This window comes from Pygoscelis adeliae, unplaced genomic scaffold (assembly GCF_000699105.1).
Source record: "Pygoscelis adeliae isolate BGI_AS28 unplaced genomic scaffold, ASM69910v1 Scaffold220, whole genome shotgun sequence".
Lineage (NCBI taxonomy): Eukaryota > Metazoa > Chordata > Aves > Sphenisciformes > Spheniscidae > Pygoscelis > Pygoscelis adeliae.
The window spans coordinates 2,486,916-2,510,612 of NW_008824049.1; the positions used below are offsets into that span (position 1 = coordinate 2,486,916).

Genomic DNA, 23,697 nt, shown 5'->3' on the forward strand with positions numbered 1-23,697 from the left:
ACCTTGTGAAGTTGCATGAAGAACTACCCAAAGAGTCGGAAAGTTTTTGCGGTGTTGCTCAGAGATGATGCCTTTTAGTTTAGCACTGTAAAAGCTGCTGTGGCTGTCTGAGGGAAGAGGACGGTTAGTGCTTCTCTGCAGCCCTGCTTTCAAATTAAACATGAATTTTACAAAATTGGGTTGATATCAGAGCAAACTTGTAGCCTCGTGTCACTAGCTACAAGCACGACTCTGATCTCAGCACTGAGACGTTCCCTTGTTGCATGCAGACCAGCATTAATTAGCTACGGAACTTGGGAAGGGATCCCCAAAACTATAAAACAAAACAAACAAACAAAACCAAACACAGACACCCTAGGATCACAGCAGTGTTGTAAAATTCACGATGGGGGCTATCTGGCAAGTTCTAGGCTTGTCTGAACCTGGGCAAAATATGGTTCTTTGGGGAACTCCCTTAATAATAAAGAATTAAGGGGGAAATTTAATTCATGCCAGACAATGTGTGCTTACAGAGGAGGCATCCTGCTAACATTTTTGATGAAATAAAGGTTGGTTAATTAAAGTGATAATAGTAGTGTGATACACCCTTGTAAAGGCATTTGTTCAGTACTGAGTGAGGGTTTAGCACAGAAGGGCAAATGATACCAAACACAACACAACAAGGTGCAGAAATTTAATTCTCTGAAGTGTTTGACGTGTCGGCATGGAAGGGAATCACCAATGACTGTTTCTAGTGAGGTTCCACAGAAAGCGGTGCTGTGTATACTATTTCATAATTTTATCAGTGACCTGGAAACAAACAAATTTTTATTTTTATTCCTACTAAGAGGGTGGAGGACTCTAGGTTGGGGAGGCTGTTGCTCTGAAAAAGTGTTGAAGATCCTGCTTGAACAATCAATTCAATATGAATTTTCAGTTCTTGCCAGGCTAGTGCAATCTTTAGCTGCATACATAGGGGAAATGGATAAATGTTGCATTACATTTGTAGCTCACACTGATTCCCTACAGCTGTTACTGGGATATTTGTCTAGCTCGTGTATCTGGTGTTCATAGCAAGATGTCTTAAATTGGAGAACAGTCAGAAAAGAACCAAAAGATGATACACAGGAGTTGATAGTGGCTTTAATGACTTGTTTAAAACTAGCATAGGGGCTAGAGAACCTCAATTACTTTTTCGGTCTTAAAAATTGCAAATTATTTTCCTCAGATGCCTGTGTTAGAGATGATACAAATGACTACTCCTGAGAATAACAGAGCTTCCCAAGTGGAAAGGTTCCTGCTAGCTTATATTTACAATTAGCAATTATAATACATATTTTATTACTCACTTTCTTGGCAGCAGATCTCTGTCCCAGAGACTAGCATGAGCTAATATAGCTCTCAGCAGCCACAAAACATTGGACCATTTGGGGTTTCTTGTACGATCCTGATCTGCTCAGTCTCCTGGCCAGGTCCTCATGTCTTTTCTTAGCTTAGCAACCTTCTCCCTTAAGTCAGCAGAAGGTGTTCTTGAGTAGAGATGAAGGATTTGGCTGAGAAAGTTTTCTTTGTGCGCATCCTGCTCGTTTCAGTGGCTGTAGACTACGCGTTTCTTGTTTGCGTGTCATGCTACTTAAGCTTTTAATTGTGTGATTACTGATACTCTGAATTAATTTGTTTTAAATAGCAGTTTGAAATATCTCCAAAACAAAAATAGCATAGCTATTGTCATCGTTTTCATCTTTTATGAGTAAATAACTGCAAGTTGCCATGTGACTTTTTTTTAAAGGGAAAAACAGCAGTGCTCTTATCTTAAACATGTCATGATCTATTGCTAGTGGAGGGAAGGGAAAAATCAATGTGGTTTGTAAAGAAACAACGTGACAATCTAATATCTGTTATTGGAATCCGACACACTTTGTTGGGGTGTGACATACTTTCCAGTTTAATGATATTTGTGCAATTACTAAAAGCAGTCTCATGCACAACTCCCAGAAAAGCAGTTACCGTAAACAATGGTAAACTTGTTGTGGTTTTATTTCAGCTGTTTGCTTCTAACGTGGAAGGAAAGAGTTCTCCCAGCGAAGTGTTGGTCTGTACAACAAGCCCAGACAGGCCAGGACCTCCAACCAGACCCGTTATTAAGGGGCCAATAACTTCTCACGGCTTTAGTGTGAAGTGGGGTAAGCCAGTTCAGTTTGTCATAGTAGAGCTTTTTTTGGCCATAATAAATTCAAATAAAACTATGTAAATATGTATTAAACTTAGGTTTTTCATGCTGCTTCTCAGTCCAAAGTTGAATGTGTTAGGAGAGCTTGACAACTTAATTTTTTTAATACTTTAAAAGATGTTTAGAGGCTCTCATGTTTTCAGAATCAAAAATGTTGCTTGTTTTTATTGATTAACTTGCACTCAAGAGCATCTTCAGGCTTTTCACCTTCTATTTCATGTCCCATTGCAGCATCATTCCAGCTGCTTCCTTTATCGATGGGGCAAGCGTCCATGCTGCATCTCTTTCACTGCTTTTTCCGTACATTTTGTTCGTAGCATCGTTTTCCAGCCACCTTACTCTGACTCATGCTGAAAACTAACGTCTGCTACCCACTTCTGCTATAAATTCCTTGGTGTAGTTAGTGTGGGGGAGTTTGTAGAAGAGAAGGAGCAGAATCAGAAACAAGTTCTGTAATCTTTTTTGTTAGATTTCACTCCTAATCTTGATTTACTAACAGCTTGCCTTATTTTTTCAGATCCTCCACAGGATAATGGTGGTTCGGAAATCCTGAAGTATCTATTAGAGATTTCTCAAGGAAGTCCGGAAGGTAAACTTGAAACAAGTCTTCTCCATTTCAATCCATTATGGCTACTATAAAGAATTACTGACCCTTTGGGCTATTATTGTTATTATCACTAATGTACTAATGCTGCAGATACAATTGAAACTGAGTTACATACTTGCGGCCTTAAAACTTGCAGGGTTCCTGGGAGAGTTTGGGTTGGGTTTGGGGGAGTTTTTGTTGTGTTTCTTTTTAAAATATGCTCTTTTTCTCTAAAACTGGTGGAATTTATAGGTTATAGGGCTGAACTGTTTGATTTGTTACTGTTTGATTTGCTATTTTTAATATATTTTAGAAATATTTATATTTGTAAGTATAGATATATTTGTATATGTGTCTATGTATATGTATGTCTTTAAGTGGGAATAATATTCATAGTAATATTACTACTAATGACTTTCCTGAAATATTTCATTTGTGGAAGACCACATAAAGGATTTTCTTTCCTCCTAGACACTAATAAACTTCTTGCATTATACTTCTCTAAACTTGGATATATCTCATTTTTTAGCAAATCAATGGGAAGTGGCATATAGTGGATCGGCTACAGAATATACCTGTACTCACTTGAAACCAGGCACTTTGTACAAACTCCGGGCATGCTGTATCAGCACTGGTGGACACAGTCAGGTAAGTATTATTTAACAATAAGGGCTATTGGTTTTATATTTCTCAGAGATTTATCTGCTATTTTTGGTAAAAAGATTTCTGCTTTAAAAAGAAGGTGAATATTTTTCCTGTAGCACAGTGAAGCTACACTGATTGCAGTTAATCTTATGTTGCAAGTTGCTGAATTTTAGAAGACTTCTATGTGTACCTGATGGGTTTTTTCAGGCAAATTGCAATTTAGTGAGATCTGGTTTCCTCAAAACCAATCTGCAGGTGTTTATACTTACACTAGGAAAGACCATCGTGTTTGTCTGATATGGCCACTTGCTTGAGAAAGACCACAGACTCTCATGTACATGAGCCTGTACTGACCAAAGGTGGTGAGTGGAGATGCAGTAGGGGTAGTTTGTTGTAGCAATTAATTACCTTTCATGTGGCTGAATTGTTCTTTAAATTTTGGGGTTCCATTTTCCAGCCACTGATTCCTGTCACTCCATTCTTTGGTTTAAAATCATTTCAGTACCTACACTTATATTCCTCCTGCTTTGATTTTTTTCCCCAATAATTGAGTACTTTAGGCCTTGATATTCTTTTAAAAACAAGGAAAATTAAAATAAAGAACCCCACAACATTAGCCATCAAAGTTTCCTGTGCTACAGTTTTGAGTATGCTAATGAAAGAACTCTATTAATTGCATTTGTAAGTAACATGCTTGATAGCATCTCCTATCCTTTATTGTTTATATAAATTTCTATTAAGTGGTTGTTGTACAAAACAATTCCTTATGCCACTTTCTAATCATGCCTAACTTTGTAGGCAGTAATTGTACCGGAGAGCTAACTTCAGCTCCTGTTCTCTTCCAGTGTTCTGAAAGTTTACCTGTCCGTACGCTAAGTGTTGCACCAGGTCACTGCCGGCCACCAAGAGTTTTGGGGAAGCCGAAGCACAAAGAAGTACAGTTACAATGGGGTAAGCTGTTAGAGCATCTCACTGTGGAATAGCTTTGATCTTGATGGTTAGTTGCTGAACTTACCTTAGCTTTTATTTCTGTTGCTAGACCTTGTGAAAAGTTGCAGTGTATTCTGTTCACTTGGAAATACAAAGCAAAGTCCAGTGAAGTCTGTGCAAGTCCGAAGTGCAACTTCTCATCGACTGCTGTGGCTCTATATTGGTTTTCTGAACTTAGCTGTCCTCCAGCTGTCCTTTAGGCCTGATACTGTGCTCCCATTTTTGTTTTAGTTAGGACCTGTCTCTATGTTAGGATGATAAAGTATCAGCTATATTAGAATATCTGTCCTTCTATTGCAAAAATACCATGTGATTCAAGATCTTTTTTATTCCTTTGCAATATTGACTTAGCAGAAGCATTTTGCTACTTCAAATATAGGACTTCTCTCAGAAATTTGAGTTAGAACATATTGAGGATTTTGGGTGGCATTTAAACCCTGATCCACAGTATAACACACACAATCCATTGGACACGTGTAATTTTGTAAAGGACTTGGACCATGGACATGACACTAAACTGTCAAAAAATGCACATTTTTCAGAATACAAGGTACATGCCAGTATCCAACAGATTTTTTGCTTTACTGTGATAATCTTGCAGCATCCAGGAGTCTTTGTGGTGTCGTTCGTTAAGCTAAATTCTAGAGCAGTACCATTTCTAACTGACAAATATATCTCAACACCAGTATAAAAATTCACCTGTGCATCCAAGATACCATGTTGTTTCCTGGAAGACCGTACCCCTTATGGTGGAGCACTGCTTTTCAGAACCCCAGGCAGGTTGATTCTGTGGTACTGGCTTGTAATATAACATGCAAATATTATCAGATATGTTGTTTTCATGGCAAAAAAGGTGCCCACAACAGAACAGATACAAGCACAGAAAACAAACTCCATTTCCCAAAAACCTGTTATTCCAAGTGAAGCGCAGGGTTTAGATCATTGTACAGATACTTAGAATCTCATGTTAGCAGTGTGACTAATAAAGTTCGAGGATGGCAGTTGTTCATACTTTTCTTGGGCGTTAATAAGGCTTTGCCAGAAATCCCGTGTGTAAGTAGTCGTTTTGGAGTGTACATGACCCACCTCAGCCTGTGTCCAGCCATAGCCAACAGCCAAGATTGGGTCAGACAGCCACTATGTGCCTCCTAATTTCTCTCTGTCCCAGAAAGGGTGTATTCAGCGCTAGTCCCATTCTTCGTGCAGCTTTCTATAACTTTTCACCTGCCTCACCAACCAATTTTTTTTGCACACACCACCACCTTTGATATTGGGGGAAAGAAGCAGAGTAGCTTTTTTGCATCCTCAGAAGAGGATGGTAGCTACTGTGTTCTGCTTTAAAAATTAGCTGGGCACCTCCTGGCATCAAACACAGCTTCCCAGGGTGACAGATCATTGCCTTGGGGGGGTTGCTGCTCTTGCATGTGATGATCTGACCTGGCGAATGTTTAAGGCTAAGAGTAATTTTATTCATTTGCTTTAAAAATTTTGATCATGTACATGGATGAGATACTGCAGGTAAGGCATCTATCGAAGAGGAAAATCATTGTTGACTTTGTGTGTGTGTGTGTGTATTTCTGTGGTATGGGAAGTAAAAAATTAATCTTCCTGGCATATGTCCTTATGTTATTAATGAATTCTATGATTTTTTTCTAGATGTCCCTCTGTCAGAAAGTGGCTGTCCCGTTTCAGAGTACAGTGTAGAAATGACAGAACCCGAAGAAGTTGTTTCTGAAGTGTATCATGGGCCTGATCTGGAGTGCACCGTCAGCAACCTTCTTCCTGGAGCAACATATCGGTTCAGAGTGAGAGCTCTGAATGATGGTGGGGTACGTGCAGCGTGCCGGAGCGTGCTTTGGCTTTTTCCCACTGGAGGTGTTACTATGCCTGAGATGGGTGGTTCTGGAAAGTGATTGAACTGGTGATCAGAAAGGTGAAGGGGAGATGGGCAAAAGAAAATAAAGTGAGAAATGCTTAAAGGAACTTTTGAGGAAGAGCTGCAGTTTTGAATCTGCTAGTCCTTTAAAAGGAGATTTCAGGTACTAATATGATTTGACTGGTCAAAATCAGCTGGACCAAAACGTGCAAAATCCCTGCAGTCATATCTGCTTACAAGGAAGAATCTGTTTATTCCCCTTCCACTGCATTCCTTTTTTTTTTTCTTTTAAATCTTAACTGTGTAAAAACAATTACTGAAATTTCACTCAGGTATTGATATATTTTGAGGAAAGCTTGCATTCTTAATGATTTTTTCATTTTAATTTGAAAAACATACATGCTTTATAGATTTGATGATTTTTTTGTTATATGATTTCCTTGGAAGATGTGCCTTTCCAAATACATCATAAATTCTACCCGATGTCCACGGAGATCTGTTGCAAGATCTTGTTGATTCAATGAGGTTTGGGTTGGTTCTGCTTGCCTTTGTGAGAGCATCTTTCCAACTTTTTTTTTTTATAAAGGCAGTCCCAGCAACAGTACATGTATATTGATGTGTTTGTTCCCAGGAAATCTTGATGATGAACATAACATAAAGATTTGAAGTTATCCACTTACAGGGAGAAGTTCTGCTAAAACTTAACTTAGGTATTAGAAAAATATGCAAGACTCTTAAACTGTTCTGTCTTAAAAATATCCACTATTTTATTTTTGTGAAAAATGAATTAAATACACATGGAGAGATTGGATTTGTTTGCTGGAATGAAAACAATTGAGTGAATACAAAAGCCAGGACTTTTTTTTTTCCTCCTTTTGGATGTACGATACCTTGACTTCCCCCCCCCCCCCTTTCTTTTTTTTTTTTTTTGGAAAAACAGTTTTTAAAGTTGCAAAGCATTTCTAGTCCCCTCTTTTGTTAAATGAGGGGGCTGGTTTTGGATTGGTTGGGGTTTACCAGATGCAAAATGGGTGGGGGTGGGGGTGGTGTTCTTTACCAGAAGCAAACACCTTTCTTCCTCCTATTAGGTAAAGAAAACAGCAGAAGGCAATAAATGAGATTTTTTGGAAGTGTGCATTCTTTGTAATTCAAACAAAGCGATCAGTGTTAGCCTTTCTCCATAGCACAGATACTGACACGTGTCTGTTGAGAGGTTTTCTGGGGTTCGTAATTTCAGTGTTGTTCAGCCTTTGTAGTGGCTCATTTTTTTTTCATACTTGCTAGTATAGCATTCCCAAATAAGTAGGTATCAGTGTTTTTCCTCTAATTGCTTCCAGCAAAGTTCTTTTGTTCTGGAGAATGATTTCTAATTAGCTTGGGGATGTACTGAACAAACTTCATTATCCCACTCAAGTGGCCTCAGAAAGGCTATTTCCTCCGTTCTCTCTCTCCTGTCTTCGCACTGTTGGCTGAAGCCAGTTTTTTAGACTCTTGAAATTTGCCTTTTCTTTTGCTAATATGCATTTAAATTATTCTCCTGCTAAGGGCTCAAAAGTTGTTTGAGCAGCTGACTTAGCTGCCTGTGGAGCTAAGCCATACACAGTGTGTGTGCAACATGCCCCTGCATGTTGAACGCTGCCGTTAGACACCCAGGCTGGGCTCCATCACATGCTATCCTTTTATAATTAACGTGGCAGACATTTTATATAAAAGAAGATGGATTTGGACTCCAGTATGTGCTTTACTGTTGCTGTGCTCCTCCTTATATCCACAAGAAGCCAGTTAAGCCAGGCTACGGCACAGACGTGAACACATTACTTTAAGGTAAGGTAGAGGGACACAAACTGTTCCTCAGTTACTCTGTTGCTGAGTGCACATTCTCACTCTTGGGTAAATTGGAGGTGGCTTATGCTTTCACAGGCACTCACCACCACACTGGAGGGTGTACGTGCTGTCTGCTCGTACCTGAGCTTACCTCACATTTTAACTTTGCAATAATTTACGTGGTCTTGTACTGAACTCTGATATTTGATGCCGAGTGTTGGAAGCCCGGTCTATCTTTGAGAAGGTTTACTGCATCGAAAAAGTTTGTGTGCTGTTCTTGAAAAGCCTTTGAGGAATGTGAGATGGGTGTATGTCTATATATTAACGTACAGACACCTTGTTCCCCTCTAGTACGGGCCATATTCGGAACCTACAGAAGTCACCACGGCAGCAGGACCGCCTGGCCAGTGCAGAGCACCTTCCCTCTCCTTTCTGTCTGACACACGTGTACTTGTAAGCTGGGAGGTAAGTCATGTGCCCTGATTGTTTAATTTCCATCTTGCTTATCCAAACTAATATGGTCACTGCAAAACTTGAAAGCTAGCTTGAGAGCTGTCCACTGGTTTGGAACCTTTTTTTTTGTGCAAGAAAACTGTATGCAGAAGCTCTTCTATGTAGAAAATCATCATCTCTACTTTTCTCTTTAAAGAATTGCATGAAGTTGATCATGAGTCATCCGAACCAGGGTTCAGACGCGAGACCTCCTACGCTGGCGTCTGATGATAGAGCGCTGGTCGGGTAGAAGTGCTCTTTGCAGGCTTTTAGCGTGTCAGAGTGTCCTGGGGTGGAATTGTGAAGGCAAATATTTGATTTTGGCTGAAGCTGGAGTCTCTGATATGAAATTAATTCTGCACAAATGCTTATGATGTAGGTTTTTTCCTCAAAAATTGTTTGTCTCTTTCCCAAATATTTACTTTTATTTTACTTTGTGTGCATTTCTTCTCCATTCTCCAGGATCTTAGACACTGGACTCTTAAAATAAGTCTTAGCTGAAATGCTGAAGGGTTGATTGGTGTCATTAAAAAAAGAATTGTTATGTAATTAAGGCAGAAAGGACAGGATGTTGTCATAAATAAAGTTGTGATATGGAGCAGTGGGGCTGTAATTCTGCCACCGACTTTCTTTGAAAACCTAGCAGCCATTCCAGCCCTGCATGTGTCAGGTCCCTCCACAAAAGTATGCCCTTGTTGAGAAAGACGTTATTGATGTTCACGAGATGCTCAAAGAAATTGATTGTGCTGTGCTAATAACATATCTAGATATAAAAGTAATCTGAGTTTAATCTTATAATGAAACAGGTGCATTTGGTGGGGTTTGGGGGTATTTGTTAATATTTCTTGAAACATTTTGTGACGCTAAGCTAGAAGTCACACTGAAGCTTTTCAATGTTACCTTTTAAATGAGTGTATGGACAGGCATTTGCTCTCCCCAACGATGAGCGAATGCAGCAGTGTTTCTGGTAGCCTCTGTATTTATATGCTGGATATATTTGTTTATTCTAGCTAAAAATGAAGCTGTGGAAGAAGTACTGTGGTTTGCAATGGTTATCTTTTCTTAAAGAGTCTTATCTTTTTTGGCTGATATGAATATGAAGGAAAAACAGCAAAGGACTGTGGAGTTTTCTTGTCTGGCTAGAGAGCACACCGTGGTGCCTACTATGCCTTTTTCACACATTGTTTTAAAACACTGGCTTAGCAGTTCTGAGTGCTCCTACTAAACTAGCTGAATGCTCAGAGGCAGAGCTAGAGAAGCCCATGTGCATGTGCAGGGTGGCCACTGTGGCGCGCAGAGATGCTCTGGATCCTTTTACTGGAAATTAGACCTTGCATGCCGTAATCACAAAGTCTTTGCTATATCCTAGACCACACTTCGGCACGTAGAGCAGCAATTCACCGAGCCGCTTCAGTCCACACAGTATAGCTTGAGGTAGTTCAGGTAAAAATATTTTGGTTTGGGAACCATGCCGTTATGCCTGCACTAGCTTATTTCCAGCAAATCGTGGTATTTATTCTGTGTTACTCTAGACTTAAGGATGATAAAGGGATTACTGGATCCCATAGAAGTCTTTTTATGGATGTTAACGTACCCAGGTCCACACTCCTGTGTCCCATACTGGGACCATTAGCTTGATGGGTGACTTTCACTGAAAACCTCAGACGAGCTCCTCGCTTGTTGAGGAGTGTAACGTGAGTAACTACTTCAGGCTTGAAGGCTAGATCTTCTAGAGCTGTGTTTTGATCACTCGACTAGACTAGGCTAGATTGATGCTTTTTTGTGTTCTCCATGGTTGTGCTTCTGCCAAGCCAGTGAAGAGACAATTTATTCCTGAGTGTCCTGATGAAAAGCAAAGTAGCTGCATACACTTTCTCATTTCTCTGAATTTCTATCAGGTAATTTTTGTGCAGAATTGGCCTGTTTCAGCAACCTATTAGGGAACGCTAATTCAGCGCATTTCCATTTGCAGCAGTAACGGTGTATTAATTTGAAAATAAGGGTTGGGGTTTTTTTCCATGTACTTTATTCCTTACCCAGTGAAACACAGAGATCTGAAGTGCTCATTTGTGAATTGAATCACATAAATATTTGTGTTGCAGAGTCCTGAATGTTCTGGCGCTGACATCTCTGAATACAGATTAGAGTGGGGAGAAGATGGGGAATCTCTACAACTTGCATATAGTGGCACAGATACCTGTTTTGAAATAAGTGAATTGTCAGCGGCGGCGCATTACTGCTGTAGGCTACAGGTATGGAAGTTACGAGGTTTTGCATGCATCGCAATCTAAGAAGTAAACAGAGTTTCCTTCCACTGTGTTTTTATTTTTATCAATAGCCACTATGAAGTTATGTGCTCTGTAAGTCAGAAGGAATGTACGTTTATTTTAAATAATGCAGACTGCTGCTTTATAACTGAACAGTTTAGATTCTACACAATTCAAAGTGATAAACAAGGGAGTTGGTATAACTTTCAGCTCTCAAAAATTGCTCTCATGTATCGTGTGGTTTACTTTCGGTGAATAATGCTTTTAACAGCCACCTTGCCCTCAGATATTAAAACAAAATGATAATGTTTTAGACAATTTCCAGAAAAATTAATTTTTTTCTTGGTAATGAGATGTAAATAACATCTACCTCCCAAGTGGATGTTGAAAATTCCCCTAGCTTAAATAATAAACTCCAACATGTTTCATTTATCAAATAAAGCAAACCTGCTGAGTAGATTCCTATGTATATATGAGGTGGTAGCTGCCAGAAAGTGAGTCCTCATCTTTACCATTTTGTCTCTTAGATTTGTAAGATTGGATCTCATATAAAGTCTCTATATGATTTCTTTTTCTTTGATCTCTTTCTCTCCTATTATTTTCAGTAAAAAGTAACAGTTAAAATATATTTCTTTTATATATATATATGAAAATAAAAATACAGCACTTTTTCTCCTTTATGTCTACTGAAAAATAAATGGAAAGTAAAGTAAGTGGGAGTGAAGTAAAAATATTTTTGCCCAAGATGCTCCTCGACAAGATTTATTTGTGTGTGAAGACAGAATACCACCAGTAATCCAACCAAAAGTTCACATACCCACACAGCTGGCAACGTGTGGACCACCCAGGGTCATTTCTTCGATCGAGGACAACATGCTTCTGTTGAGTGTTTCCTTCTTAAATTTTTTTTAAACAGGACTCTGATTTTTTTTTTTTTTTTTTTACGAAGTAGCTTTCGAGCAGCTGGCCAACAGCCAAAGGAGCTAGTGCCCCACACCTCTACACTCAACTTATTTTCTGACTTGGTCATAGCTGGCCGTATACCTTGCACTGGCACTGTTGGGGAAGGAGAATTGAAAGAGCGTGTGTGAGTGGCTTGGAAGTGTGAGCCAGAAAGTGCCTCTTTTTTGCACGGGAGGGAAAGCATTCAGCATCCACTGGGCAGGGAGGAGACCCTGAGACCAATTCTGCAGTGAGTGGCAGGGAGCTCAAGGAGATTTTAATGTTAAAAATGGAAACAGCCAGCTGTATAGCATCTTTGATTTTGAGTGGGCGTTCATTTTAAATTACCTGCCACATAAATGTTGCACAAATGTACCCAGTTTTTAACACAGCCAATATAATTTAATCCATAGGCAGAAGTTAAGTGAAATGCATAACAGCACTAAGACATTTTATTGAAGTCCATTAATGACCCATGCATTACTTTCCAGAGGGCTTTATCCTCTAGATCTGATCTGTGTATTATATGGAGAAGAATTTGTTATAAGATACACTGGAACATTTAGACAATTACAAGAAAAAGAATACAGTAGGTATAGCAAACAAAGAAGGAAAGTTAAATAGTTTCAGAAATTTCAGTCTTTTTTTTTTTTTTTAAGAAAAAGGAGATGATAATAGCTGTTTTTCTTATTTGTTAGCAGCTTTAACTGAAAAATCTTTTACTTTTTAAAAATAAAGATTCCCCAAACCACATTTACTTTGCCTTCTAGTAAACACAGTATTGCTATCTCAATCTACAGTAACTCAATAAAAAGAGAGAATTGAGGAATCAGGCATATGTAACTGCAGGGCAGACAATTTGTCTTTACTGTTGCTCAACTTTTTTCCTGTAATGAATATTCCTGAAAACAATTGTGGCTTCTGCAAAGGGAAATATTGCGTCATTTTGCAGGGGGGAGGTATCTAGGAAGCAAAGACAAATGAAATTCCCATCAGTTATGATGAGATTGTCCAATAAAGCAGTTAAAAGCACCACTAAAAATAAATTGCTTGGAGCAAGATACAGATTGCCAAACGCTGGTTTAGAGGCAAGACAAATAATATCATTGGCAGACCACAAAACAAGGCTCACTTTTAACAGCTCTAGGAGTGCTTCACTAAATAGAAGGTGTCCCTGGAGCAGGATTTGTTTTGAAGGGCTTTTTAAAGGCTGACAAATCTAACTTTATTATCTCTTTCTTCAGTTGAACAAAACGCCTCCTGGAAAACAGAACATGGCTTTGTGTTTGTATTAAGCATAGCAGAAATAACTTATTCACTACAGTTACGCATAGATAAGAAATCAAACAATTGTTTGATGTGTCCTTTCCTTGCTGTCATAGTCCTACTGGCAACATTGTAAACCCAGGTTTTCTAATTAATTGTAATCTGGTGGGAGACTCTGGGCTCACTTTTCCAAATGCAAAGGAAATGTGGATGATGGGCGATACTGGGCAATGTCAAAAGCTGCTTTTGAATGTCTGGATCTTCTGAACCTCCTGTAGCTCAGCCTGTACCATAATATGCTATCATAAGCTCTCCACGTACCTTGTTGGGATAGCAGCATGCTGGGCTGTATCAGAAGGAACCCAGCTAGCAGGTCAAGGGAAGGTGGTGTTGCCTGGTACATGCCATTCATGAGGACCTGGCATACCGTGTCCAGTTTTACTCCAGGCGGAGGTTGAAATAGAGATATTCAGATGAGGTATAAAGAAAAAAGTTATCACTATGCAGGCAATTAAGGATTGTAACAGTGGTCTAGAGGGGCTATGCAATCTCAATCCTTGGAATTTTTCAAGATCCGCCTGGACAAAAGCCTGAGCAACCTGGTCTGTATTCAGCTTTGACCCTGCTTGGAGCAGCAGGTTGGACTAGGTGTGTTCCAAGGTCCCTTCCAGCCTGCATGGTTCTGTGATTGTGTGCACAGGAGTTTATAATAATCCTGAGGAGGTAATGTTAATCATTTCCTAGGCCATTCCAGCACAACATATGCAGCATTTGCCACTGACTGATCAACCCATAAAAAAACAGGTCTGTACAATTGTGCAATGTTGAGCTTGCAAAGACAACAGCCTCTGTAATCAGCGAGCAGAAGTGGGCCAGATTTTGAAACTTGGTTTCCACTGGGATCCTGGATCTATGAGCCAAGATGAGAAGCTTGATAATTGGTTGCTCTCCTCTCTTGTCGAAAATATTGAACTGTGTGCTTTGGTGGTGGTTTGCTAGTGATTTGTGACTTCTGGGGAAATCTGAATCATAGGCTTAACACCATGCTGAGTTCCTATATTCTTATATCAGAATTTTTTTAGCATGAAATTAGCTATCCATCGTCTGAGTTAGGAACCAGTGTAGCTCTCAGCAAGCCAAATGCCCCTTATGTCTAGGGGTACTCTGCTTGCATAAAGCATCTGATGTTGCACTCTGCAGTATGAGGATTTTATACAGGGTGGCTCAACAATTTCAGGTAGCCAATTTGCTGAACAATGTGATGTCACCTGTCACTAACAGCATGACTGTGACATTTTCCCTTACTAAACAAAGTTTGCTGCTGATAAAAAGGTTACTGTTAAGTTTGATTAAATAGCTGTTAGGGAAAAGAGAAATATTCTCCAATTTATCTGAGAGATACTCCTGAGTAACAAAGGAAGATATTAATTGCTCTAGTATAGGTAGAGGGTATGAGTCATCCTTTAGAGAATAAGCCAGCGGTGCATGTCCTCTGAAGAATCCATGCAACTCTTCCAGGCCACACAGTTCATTATTATGAACTCGATAGACATGTGAAAGAGAACATTTATCCTGTAAAAATATATATTTTTTTTTAACACACAGGCTATTAACCAGGCAGGAGCTGGACCCTACAGTGAGCTGGTAACCTGCAAAATGCCAGCATCTGTGCCTGATGCAGTCTCTACTCTCTCCGTGCTGGAGGATGAGCACATGGATGCCTATCAGCTCTCACCCTCTGTGTGCCTTGTACTGAACTGGGAAGAACCATGCAATAACGGAGCTGAGATTATGTCATACAACATTGACCTGGGTGACATCAGCATTCCAGTAGGAAATGTTACAAGTTACGTTATCAATGATTTGCTTCCAGAAACCTCATACCGGTGAGTACAGTTTTTTTGATGTGGTACAGAGCACTCAGGATTGAGATCACACAGCTTAATTTTACATAGGAAATGTTTATAGCATGTAGAGTTAGTAAAAAACCCAAACAAACAAAAAAAAACCCCAACAACGCAAAGAGCCAACCTAGGGAGCATAGAAATCTGCAATAATTCCTTTATGGAATGAATTGCGGTAGTTCATGTTCAAATACTGCTTTCTCCCCCCCTTCTTCTTTCTCCTCTCCTTGCATTATTTCTGACCTCTCCTTCTTCTCAGCATAAGAAAGTCACGGACCTGTTGGGGCGGGTCCAGAGGAGGGCCATGAAAATGATCAGGAGGATGGAACACCTCTCCTGTGAAGAAAGACTGAGAGAGTTGGGGTTGTTCAGCCTAGAGGAGAGAAGGCTTTGGGGAGACCTTCTTGCAGCCTATCAGTACTTAAAGGGGGCTTATAAAAAAGATGGTGGCAAACACTTAACAGGGCCTGTTGCGCCAGGACAAGGGGGAATGGCTTTAAACTAAAGGGGGGTAGATTTAGACTAGATGTAAGGAAAAAATTTTTTACGCTGAGGGTGGTGAAGCACTGGCACAGGTTGCCCAGAGAGGTGGTGGATGCCCCAACCCTGGAAACATTCAAGGTCAGGTTGGACGGGGCTCTGAGCAACCTGATCTAGATGAAGATGTCCCTGCCCACGGCAGGGGGTTAGGACTAGATGACCTTTAGAGCTCCCTTCCAGCCCAAACTATTCTATGATTCAGTGATTCTTTTTAAGTTGCTCTGCTAAGGTAAGGTTACGCTGGTAGGTAAATAAATTTAAAAAATGGGAAATAACTAAAATTACAATGCGACATCTCATGTTTTTTCAGATGCTTAGCAGTACTCCTCCAGGGGTTTATAGTATTAACTGTATTGATCCCTGTGAGGGGATAGCAATTTGCACGCAATTAACTCTTATTTGTATAGCTACAGCTATTTTTTGTTTCTGGCATATGGAGATTAATTAAAAGATAATCTGAATTTGAAAACAATTTCTTCGTATTGCTTCAGAGTCTAAATTTCTAAGTGACATTGCCAAAATTTTGTTATTATTTTAATGTTCAGGTTTATATGCTTTTTCCCTAATTGCTAATTAAAAAAAAAATACAGTTCCACGCAGGCTATGAACAGCAGAAGATGTGACAAGAGAAATTCTATCTTAAGTATTGTTCTAATAAAAACTGAGATCTGATTGCACAGCTGTAAAATTAGACATGGCACAGACCTTCTGTAATATTTTTCTTTTCTTCTTTGTATTCAAGGTCACAGACCTACAGGTCTTGTAGAGTTTAAATGAAAAGTTCATTTCTCAAATTTTATCATGTACCCAAAAAAGAACTTCTTGTAGCAAGTATACAAATATGTATACTAGAAGTTATTTAAAGCTATGAACATATGTTGATTGCAGTGCCTAGCACAGTGGTTCCTGGTCTTTGCCTAGAATATCTAGGTTTTAAAACCATGTAATAAAAAATAATAGATGTAGATTTATTAAATATATATATAGACCCTCTGGCAATCTGAAAAAAGAAGGAGAAATAGGAATGTGGTGATTCAGAACCCCTCCGTTCCAGATCACTCATATAAATCCAGGAAATGTGACTACATGGCTCCAGTTCTTCAGTGGCTTGTAACTGTGTGATCCTTTTTGGCAAAGGCAGTAATGAAGTATATAAGCTTTTTCTTGTCTTCTACTGTGTTTATTTAAGATCCTAGTTTTGTGGTCAATTTAAGCTAGCATGCTATCAAAGGAAGCCTCTTCTTCCCTCCTTGTGTTGTCCTCTCTTTTGTGCCAGCAAAGTGCTGTCACAGCATTCCAGACTGGGAAAATTGGTCTTGAAAACTAACTGACGTGGTTTAACCCCAGCCGGCAACTCAGCACCACACAGCTGCTCGCTCATTCTCTCCTGCTGGGATGGGAGAGAAAATCAGAAGAGTAAAAGTGAGAAAGCTCATGGGGTGAGATAAAGCCAGTTTAATAAGTAAAGCAAAAGCCGCGCGTGCAAGCAAAGCAAACCAAGGAATTCATTCACTCCTTCCCATGGGCAGGCAGGTGTTCAGCCATCTCCAGGAAAGCAGCGCTCCATCACGCGTAACAGTTACTTGGGAAGACAAACGCCATCACTCCAAACGTCCCCCCCTTCCTTCTTCTTCCTTGGATGTCAAAATTCTTCGCTGAAGTCTTCCTTCTTGAGTCTCTTTTTTAGGTGGTTCTTGGTTGTCTACAGCTTCCTTTAGGGAAATGTCTTTGTCTTCAAAGCCTGGAAATGGAGATATGAAATGAAAGGATGGGCAGGACATTACTCTTCTTAATAATCATGCTGCAGTCTTGTCTGTGAAGCTCTTCGTCCTGCTGCCATGAAAAGTGTTGTTACACTGAGATCATACTGGATATTTTTTTTTTTGCGTTATTTCATTATTTTGTAAAAAGCACCATATTAAATCACATATTTTCAGTCAGGGAGTCTGCTTGTCTCTGATCCAAATGAAAAGGCTAAAGCACAAACATTAACTGCAACTGTTCTAAATATTGTTGTAAGTCTAAGTTCCTATAAAAAAAAAATTCTGAAGAACACAAAGCAGTGGATGACTAATCAGAAGTAATAATATATGAAAGCTCTTTTCTTTAATAAAACAAGAGAAAGAAACCCCTGAATCTTGCATCTCATGCTCGTCAGGGAAGACAAGTGACTGCAGTTGAGTTGCAAAAGCACCTCCTCTATAGTTTAAGTATTTTTCTGCTAATAAAAATAGACGTGTGAAAGTGTTTTTCCTATCGATTGTTAACTCTTTCATTGATACTTCTTTTTCAAGCCTATCTTGACACCTGTCTTTCATCAGGGGACATCTGTGCCCTGATAAATGTATCCGTAAGAACCATGTTTATCAAGCTGTATGCTAAAAGGTGGTGGTTTTTTTGCCCTCCCTGTTTCAATCAGAAGCGTGTTTCAGAACATCACTGATCTCATTCTCTAAATTTGCTCACCAATGGTTTTTCTTTTCATGTCAACTTTAACTCAACTAGCTCTTCTCTCTCTGAAGTGTTTATTCCCTGTTGTATTTAAAAGCAGTGCACATGTTTTCTTCCAGGCATTGTTTTTCCTAGACTAAACAAGCGAAATACGACTGGGTTTGAGACCCTGAAACTCTCTTGCCAAAGTTTCAGCAGAATTTGAAGTAAATCGGCAAAGCACTTATATGTTTTAGTTGCATTGGAATTTCACTGTCAGTGTTTTTGTTTGTGGGAACCCGAAATTGAAAGCAAATCTTGGTTATTATGAATCCACCAAGTCCAAAATTGGAAAGGAATGTTGTTTTGCATAGCAGTGTGATGCTAACAGTGTGTCTACACGTGTCCACCCTGTTGGACTTGTTAGCTTAGGTCTGGCATTGCTCTGCTGCGTCCAGCTTCTGTATGGGTATGGCCATACATGAGCAACTCGGGTATACACCAAGCAAACTCCAGGCTCTTTGCGGAGGTGGGCTCAAAGCTGACAAGTTTGATGGTTTTTGTGTCTTAGTAGCAAATCCAGCCAGCATGCCACAAGAAGGATTTGCATCCCAAAATACATTCCTGGCAGGAGGAACTGGGGCATGCTTCTGCGGTGCTGCTAACGGCCAGCGTAGGACTGATTTCAGGAGGACTTCTCCAATGTCAGACACAGACTAGCACTCCTGTTGCAAAAAGCAGATGCCTCGCAAAAGCACTATGTAAACATTGTTGCTGGTGAGCAGCTGCAGAAATATGTCTGCGAGTTCTGCAGTCTTTCCGTTTTATTGACGTAGGCACGAAGCTCTGATTATAGGGTAATAATATTTGGACTGGTTTTCTGTGAACTGATGTAACTAAAAGTGAGTTAATAAATATTCTGCAATAAATAAGTATTCAACAGTAACAAAAATACCAATTTTCTGTTACACTCTGTGCCCAAGCTTCGCTCAATGCTTTCCATAGTTAATTGTGCTGTGCTGTTGAGATACTTCACTGCAAAACAACTTTCGATTTTTAAGAACGCTTATTTTCTTCTGAAGTTACATAGTTTACAAAAATACATAGTAGCCTTATTAAATTTTAATAGCAACACTTAATGTTAATTTGGTTTAGGAATAAAAATTCTAGACATTTTAAATTTCCAAACTGTATTGAGGAAAAGATCTTCCAAGATGAAGAGAGAAGAACGCACATGGATGTTCAAGTTTGCAATGCTTAAGTGGGTTATAAAACAAAATTTATGCTTCAGAGTGTAAAACTAAGTCTTGTTCCAGCCCCAGAAGAGTGCAGTCTGAGTGGGGATCTGTGGGGCTGGCTTGTCCTGGGGGCTGTGTATGATTACTATCCATTACGTTCGGGCTACTGATGGTGAAGCGTGCTGCTTCTCCATCCTTTTGAAGTCCATGGCATTTTAACTCCCACAGGTTTCCACAGGCGTGTGTATTGCAACTGGTGGCATTCTACTTATGGGAACTAACGAATCAAACTCTTCTCATGTCAGACTCTAAGATTAATTCAAAAGTGATTTTTCAGTTTGTCAGAATACTATACAAAGGATTTTGTGACCAATCTGAAAATAGCATCCTGTTTAGTGTGTTTATTTTCCTGGGTCGAGAATCTTATAGATAGAATGGTCTGTTAAAGATCTTTTAATGGTTTCTAAATTTGCCTAGTCTGATTTATTTTTTCCTAAATGTTTAAAAGATGCAGTGGGAAAATGTGAGAATGAATACAAATACTACTGGTCCAGGGTTTGCAAAATTAGGTACTATCCCTAAATACAGTCTTTACATTTTCAAAAAACCTACTTTCAAATTGTGATTGTCAGATTTTAAAACCACCTTTCCAAGGTGGTGTTAGGGGTATTTTAACTTAGAAACCATTAGTGAAAAAGTTGAAAGGAGTTCAGAAAGTGGTTTTATTGCAAATATTTCTACGTGTCTATATACTACTTTTACACGAAAATAAAGAATTGGTTTTTTTCCCAGTATCAGTTCTGTAAACAGCAATTGGTTTCCACTTAATTGTGGAAGTTATCTTACCCACTGTGGCTGCGCCACCCAGCTGAAGGAGCTCAGAGTGTCGCAGGCTGGGGCAGGGACATGAGAAAGCACCTGAGCTGGAGCAAAGATGCTGCAGTACAAAGTATTCTCCCACCACCATGTGCTCTCCCTCCTCTTTCAGATGGTCCTTCTTTCTCTCCTTTCTTTTTTTCCTTCTTCCTTCTCCCCTTCCCTGCGGACATTTCCAAGGCCTAATATCCACTGAGGAGACGCTGCTGTGGTTCAGAGGGAGGTCAGCGCTGGGTCTGGGTTACACTGCGATGTGCACAGAAAATCACAACTAGTTGTTTGTGCATGTCTGACAAAGCTCAGGACCTGAGGATGATAGTGGCAATTTACAGAGAGTTTTATGGTGGTGTACTCAGCAGAAAAAGGGTAGCCATATCCAGCCATGTTAGAGTCAAATAAATCAATTCTTGCTTTCCCGGTATCATCATTCATCTGGAAAGATGCCTGTCTCTATTTTAAGGCTTAAGAGTTTCCGTCAGTCTTACCATGCGCCAAAGTCAGAAGGGGGGGGGAGGGAGTGCGCCTATTTTTGTGTGTCAGAAGGTGGGAGCAAGAACACCATGCAGCAGATGAAAGCAACAACACATGAGGGAAGAGGAAGAGACACATTTTTACCTTGTGCAAATACCTGGCAAAGGGAAGACAAGTAAGTGCAGATGTGTGTTCATGCACGTATCTAAAAAGCACATCTATCAGCTTCTGCTTAAGAAATGTGATGTGATATTTGAGCGAGATTAGTTTTGATCGCTGCTTGTTTTCAAGTGCGGTAGCTGCCATTTGGAAATGAGTTAAAGTTACGATGCTTGAGGACAGGAGAGACTTTGTTGTTACTGGGACTTTGGATAATACAAAATAAAACAACAAAAAAAAAAAGGCTCTGTACTCTAGAGTGTGTTGCTGTAATCAATCTACAAAAAAGTAGTAGCATTTTGTAATGTAGCTGTTACTCTTTATGTGCATATGCTAATGGATTACTTGCCAGAATCCAGTGAAAATTCAGACAGTTTTCACTTTTTTTTTTAAACTGGAAAGACCATTAAATATTAATGTAATGACTCTTCAGTCTGAAGCAAACCCATAACATAATATGAAATAAGATCAATGCCTATATTAATTACACTTCTTAAGATACTTGAAAAGCCTTTTGTTCTTTTTATGTCAAATGCTTCTATGCAGCAGTTGAAGAAGAGGCTCCCATTAGATCTTTCTTCATACCATCCACCCTCTGGGAGGAAGAAGATGAAATCGCCGTTGTATAGCGTTGTAAGGTGGTCAGGATGCATTTCCCGAAACCAAAAGGAAGGTTAAAAGGAAAATGCAGCTCCATGCCAAGCAACACTTTAACCTTGTTAATGGCTAGGTCAATAAGCAAAGGTTTAACCACACATTTACACGTGACTGTGTAAACACAGTGCATTCTTACAGTGTACAATTACTTTAGCTGCCTAATCAGTAGATAAGGCTCTGTTATTTTGCAATATGTTTATTAGACATTTAACCCTTTTTGTTCTTGAAATTGCAGAAAATATGGGTGTTTTGTTCTTTTAATATTGTTCTTTGGAGTGTTTTCCCCTGTCCCTTTAACTCTACCTAATCTTTTTCTAATGGTAGAGTTGAAAACTTATTGTTCAAAGCGAAGTAATTTTTCATATGTTGTTTATATGAACTTACATCACTTAATGTACTTCAATCAAAATAAGTAGCTATGCCAACTAAAGACAGTTCTATTTATCTTCTGCTTTCTCTGAAGCAGGCAGTCGTAGGGGTATACCATGTTCTGCTCTTCTCCCTTCTCCCCCCTACCACCTTCCCCAGGGACTTTTGGCTTCTTGGTGGCTGATAGTTTTGAGAAGCAACACTTCTTGTAGAGAGTCTTTTCCCATGAGAAAATACTAGGCTGCTGCGCACAGGATTTCCAAAGTAAATGGCATCTGTCCAGCTATCTAAACTAGGCTGAACTATCTAAAAAAACTAATTAGTTTACCCATCCTGTTTTCTCTTATTTTCACTTTGATTTAACAAACTTTTGAAACCTTTCTGGCTGATCTGTACCAATATTTCTATTTACACAGTCCTCAAAGCTCTTTTGAAATGCGTATTTCACATTTTTGTTATGATGCTATTGTTGATGTTGCCATAGTAAAAGACTACTACTCTTCACTCATTCCTGTAAGCAGATTCTTATTGTGCAAATTATTAAACTAAGGTGCAGACAGATAAGAGAGAGTGACAAAGCAGAAGCCAGGAGTCATTGTCTTAAGAAAGAAATAGAATTTAGAAAACTGTCTGAGTCTTAAAAATATTTTCAAATTAAAACTTCTATGACTAGGTAGGTGGTCTGCTTTTCTCTTCTTCTAAATGTCCTCAATGCAATTCAAATGGCTCAAGAGCTTTTGTGCATCTTGTGAGAGTGACTTGCGTCCAACTTTTATTTGATCTACTAGATAGTTCACTGATGGTTAATATTTCCACAGTTTGTGTAGGACATGTAGAAGGTTTGTGGATTTAACCTTCTCAGTTAGCTCTCCCCAGCAGAGTTTCATGTACTTGAATAGTGTGCTTTGTGAGACGCTGCACACACTGAAATAATACTGTTCTTTGGTCTTCAGAGATATTTATCAACATGGAGATGGGTTTCATGGCAGTGACACAAATGCTTTCACTTAATGATTTCACCTAAATTGGTCCATGACCTTTGTTAGACAACCACAATACACTTCTGCATTTTATTTATTCATAATTACATACTTCATGTTTTCCAGGTTGCACTTGTGTCTGTGCTGCTGTCCCTTGTTCATGTGCTTAAAGGGACTGCCATCATGTTCTGAGATTGCTTACCCAAATCTTCCCCCCTCTGCCTTACTGCATTTCTTGATATCTTCGCTGCAGCTCTTACAATATAAACAGGATGATCATACTTGTTATGTTTACAGAGTCTTTCATTTTGCCAAAGCAAAGCACAGCACTGGTAGCTGGGAGCGGGCACTGTGTTAGTGACGGAGCAGTCAGGTCCAGACAGCTGTTTTGTTTCTTGACTTTTTTATACCAAGAACCTCGTGAAAGCACTTTATTTAACATTTACCTTTTTGTTGTTTGTTTTAGGATCAGGATCCAGGCTGTCAATGAAATTGGAGCTGGACCATTTAGCCAGTTTATTAAAGCAAAAACCAGGCCGTTACCACCCTTACCTCCTCGGTTAGAGTGTGCTGCAGCAGGTCCTCAGAGCCTGAAGCTAAAATGGGGAGACAGCAGTTCCAAGCTTCACGCTACCGATGACATGGTCTATATCTTGCAGATAGAAGACAGAAATAAAAGGTAAGAGATATGAATCTTTTCCTTGTGTTAATGAAAATGAATTCTCGTTCATCATAATGCCATTGTGAATCACAGTAAGAAAAATTTTTCCTGATTACTTCATACCTACAAATATATACAAAGTATTGTTTTAATAGGGATTCTGTGCCTGTAGTCTAACTAAGCAAATTATGTAACGAAGCCATTAAAGTTGTTATGGAACAACTGAAATCGGTGCTGTACCATTGAAATTTTAGCAAAACCCTGGCACCTCTGCCAATAAAAGGCATTTTCAGCGAAGCCACCGAGGCGAAGGAC

General features: G+C 39.4%; 1 protein-coding gene across 1 annotated transcript in view; it reads left to right on the plus strand.

Annotated features, from left to right (window-relative positions):
• FNDC3B (fibronectin type III domain containing 3B) overlaps nt 1-23,697 on the plus strand; it is a 179,371-nt gene that overhangs the window by 118,885 nt on the left and 36,789 nt on the right. The window contains exons 14-22 of the mRNA XM_009333580.1: nt 2,024-2,162; nt 2,727-2,798; nt 3,325-3,443; nt 4,286-4,391; nt 6,087-6,259; nt 8,482-8,595; nt 10,725-10,874; nt 14,703-14,983; nt 23,188-23,400. Of these exons, the coding sequence (XP_009331855.1) occupies nt 2,024-2,162; nt 2,727-2,798; nt 3,325-3,443; nt 4,286-4,391; nt 6,087-6,259; nt 8,482-8,595; nt 10,725-10,874; nt 14,703-14,983; nt 23,188-23,400 (1,367 nt within the window). The remainder of the gene's footprint in view (nt 1-2,023; nt 2,163-2,726; nt 2,799-3,324; nt 3,444-4,285; nt 4,392-6,086; nt 6,260-8,481; nt 8,596-10,724; nt 10,875-14,702; nt 14,984-23,187; nt 23,401-23,697) is intronic.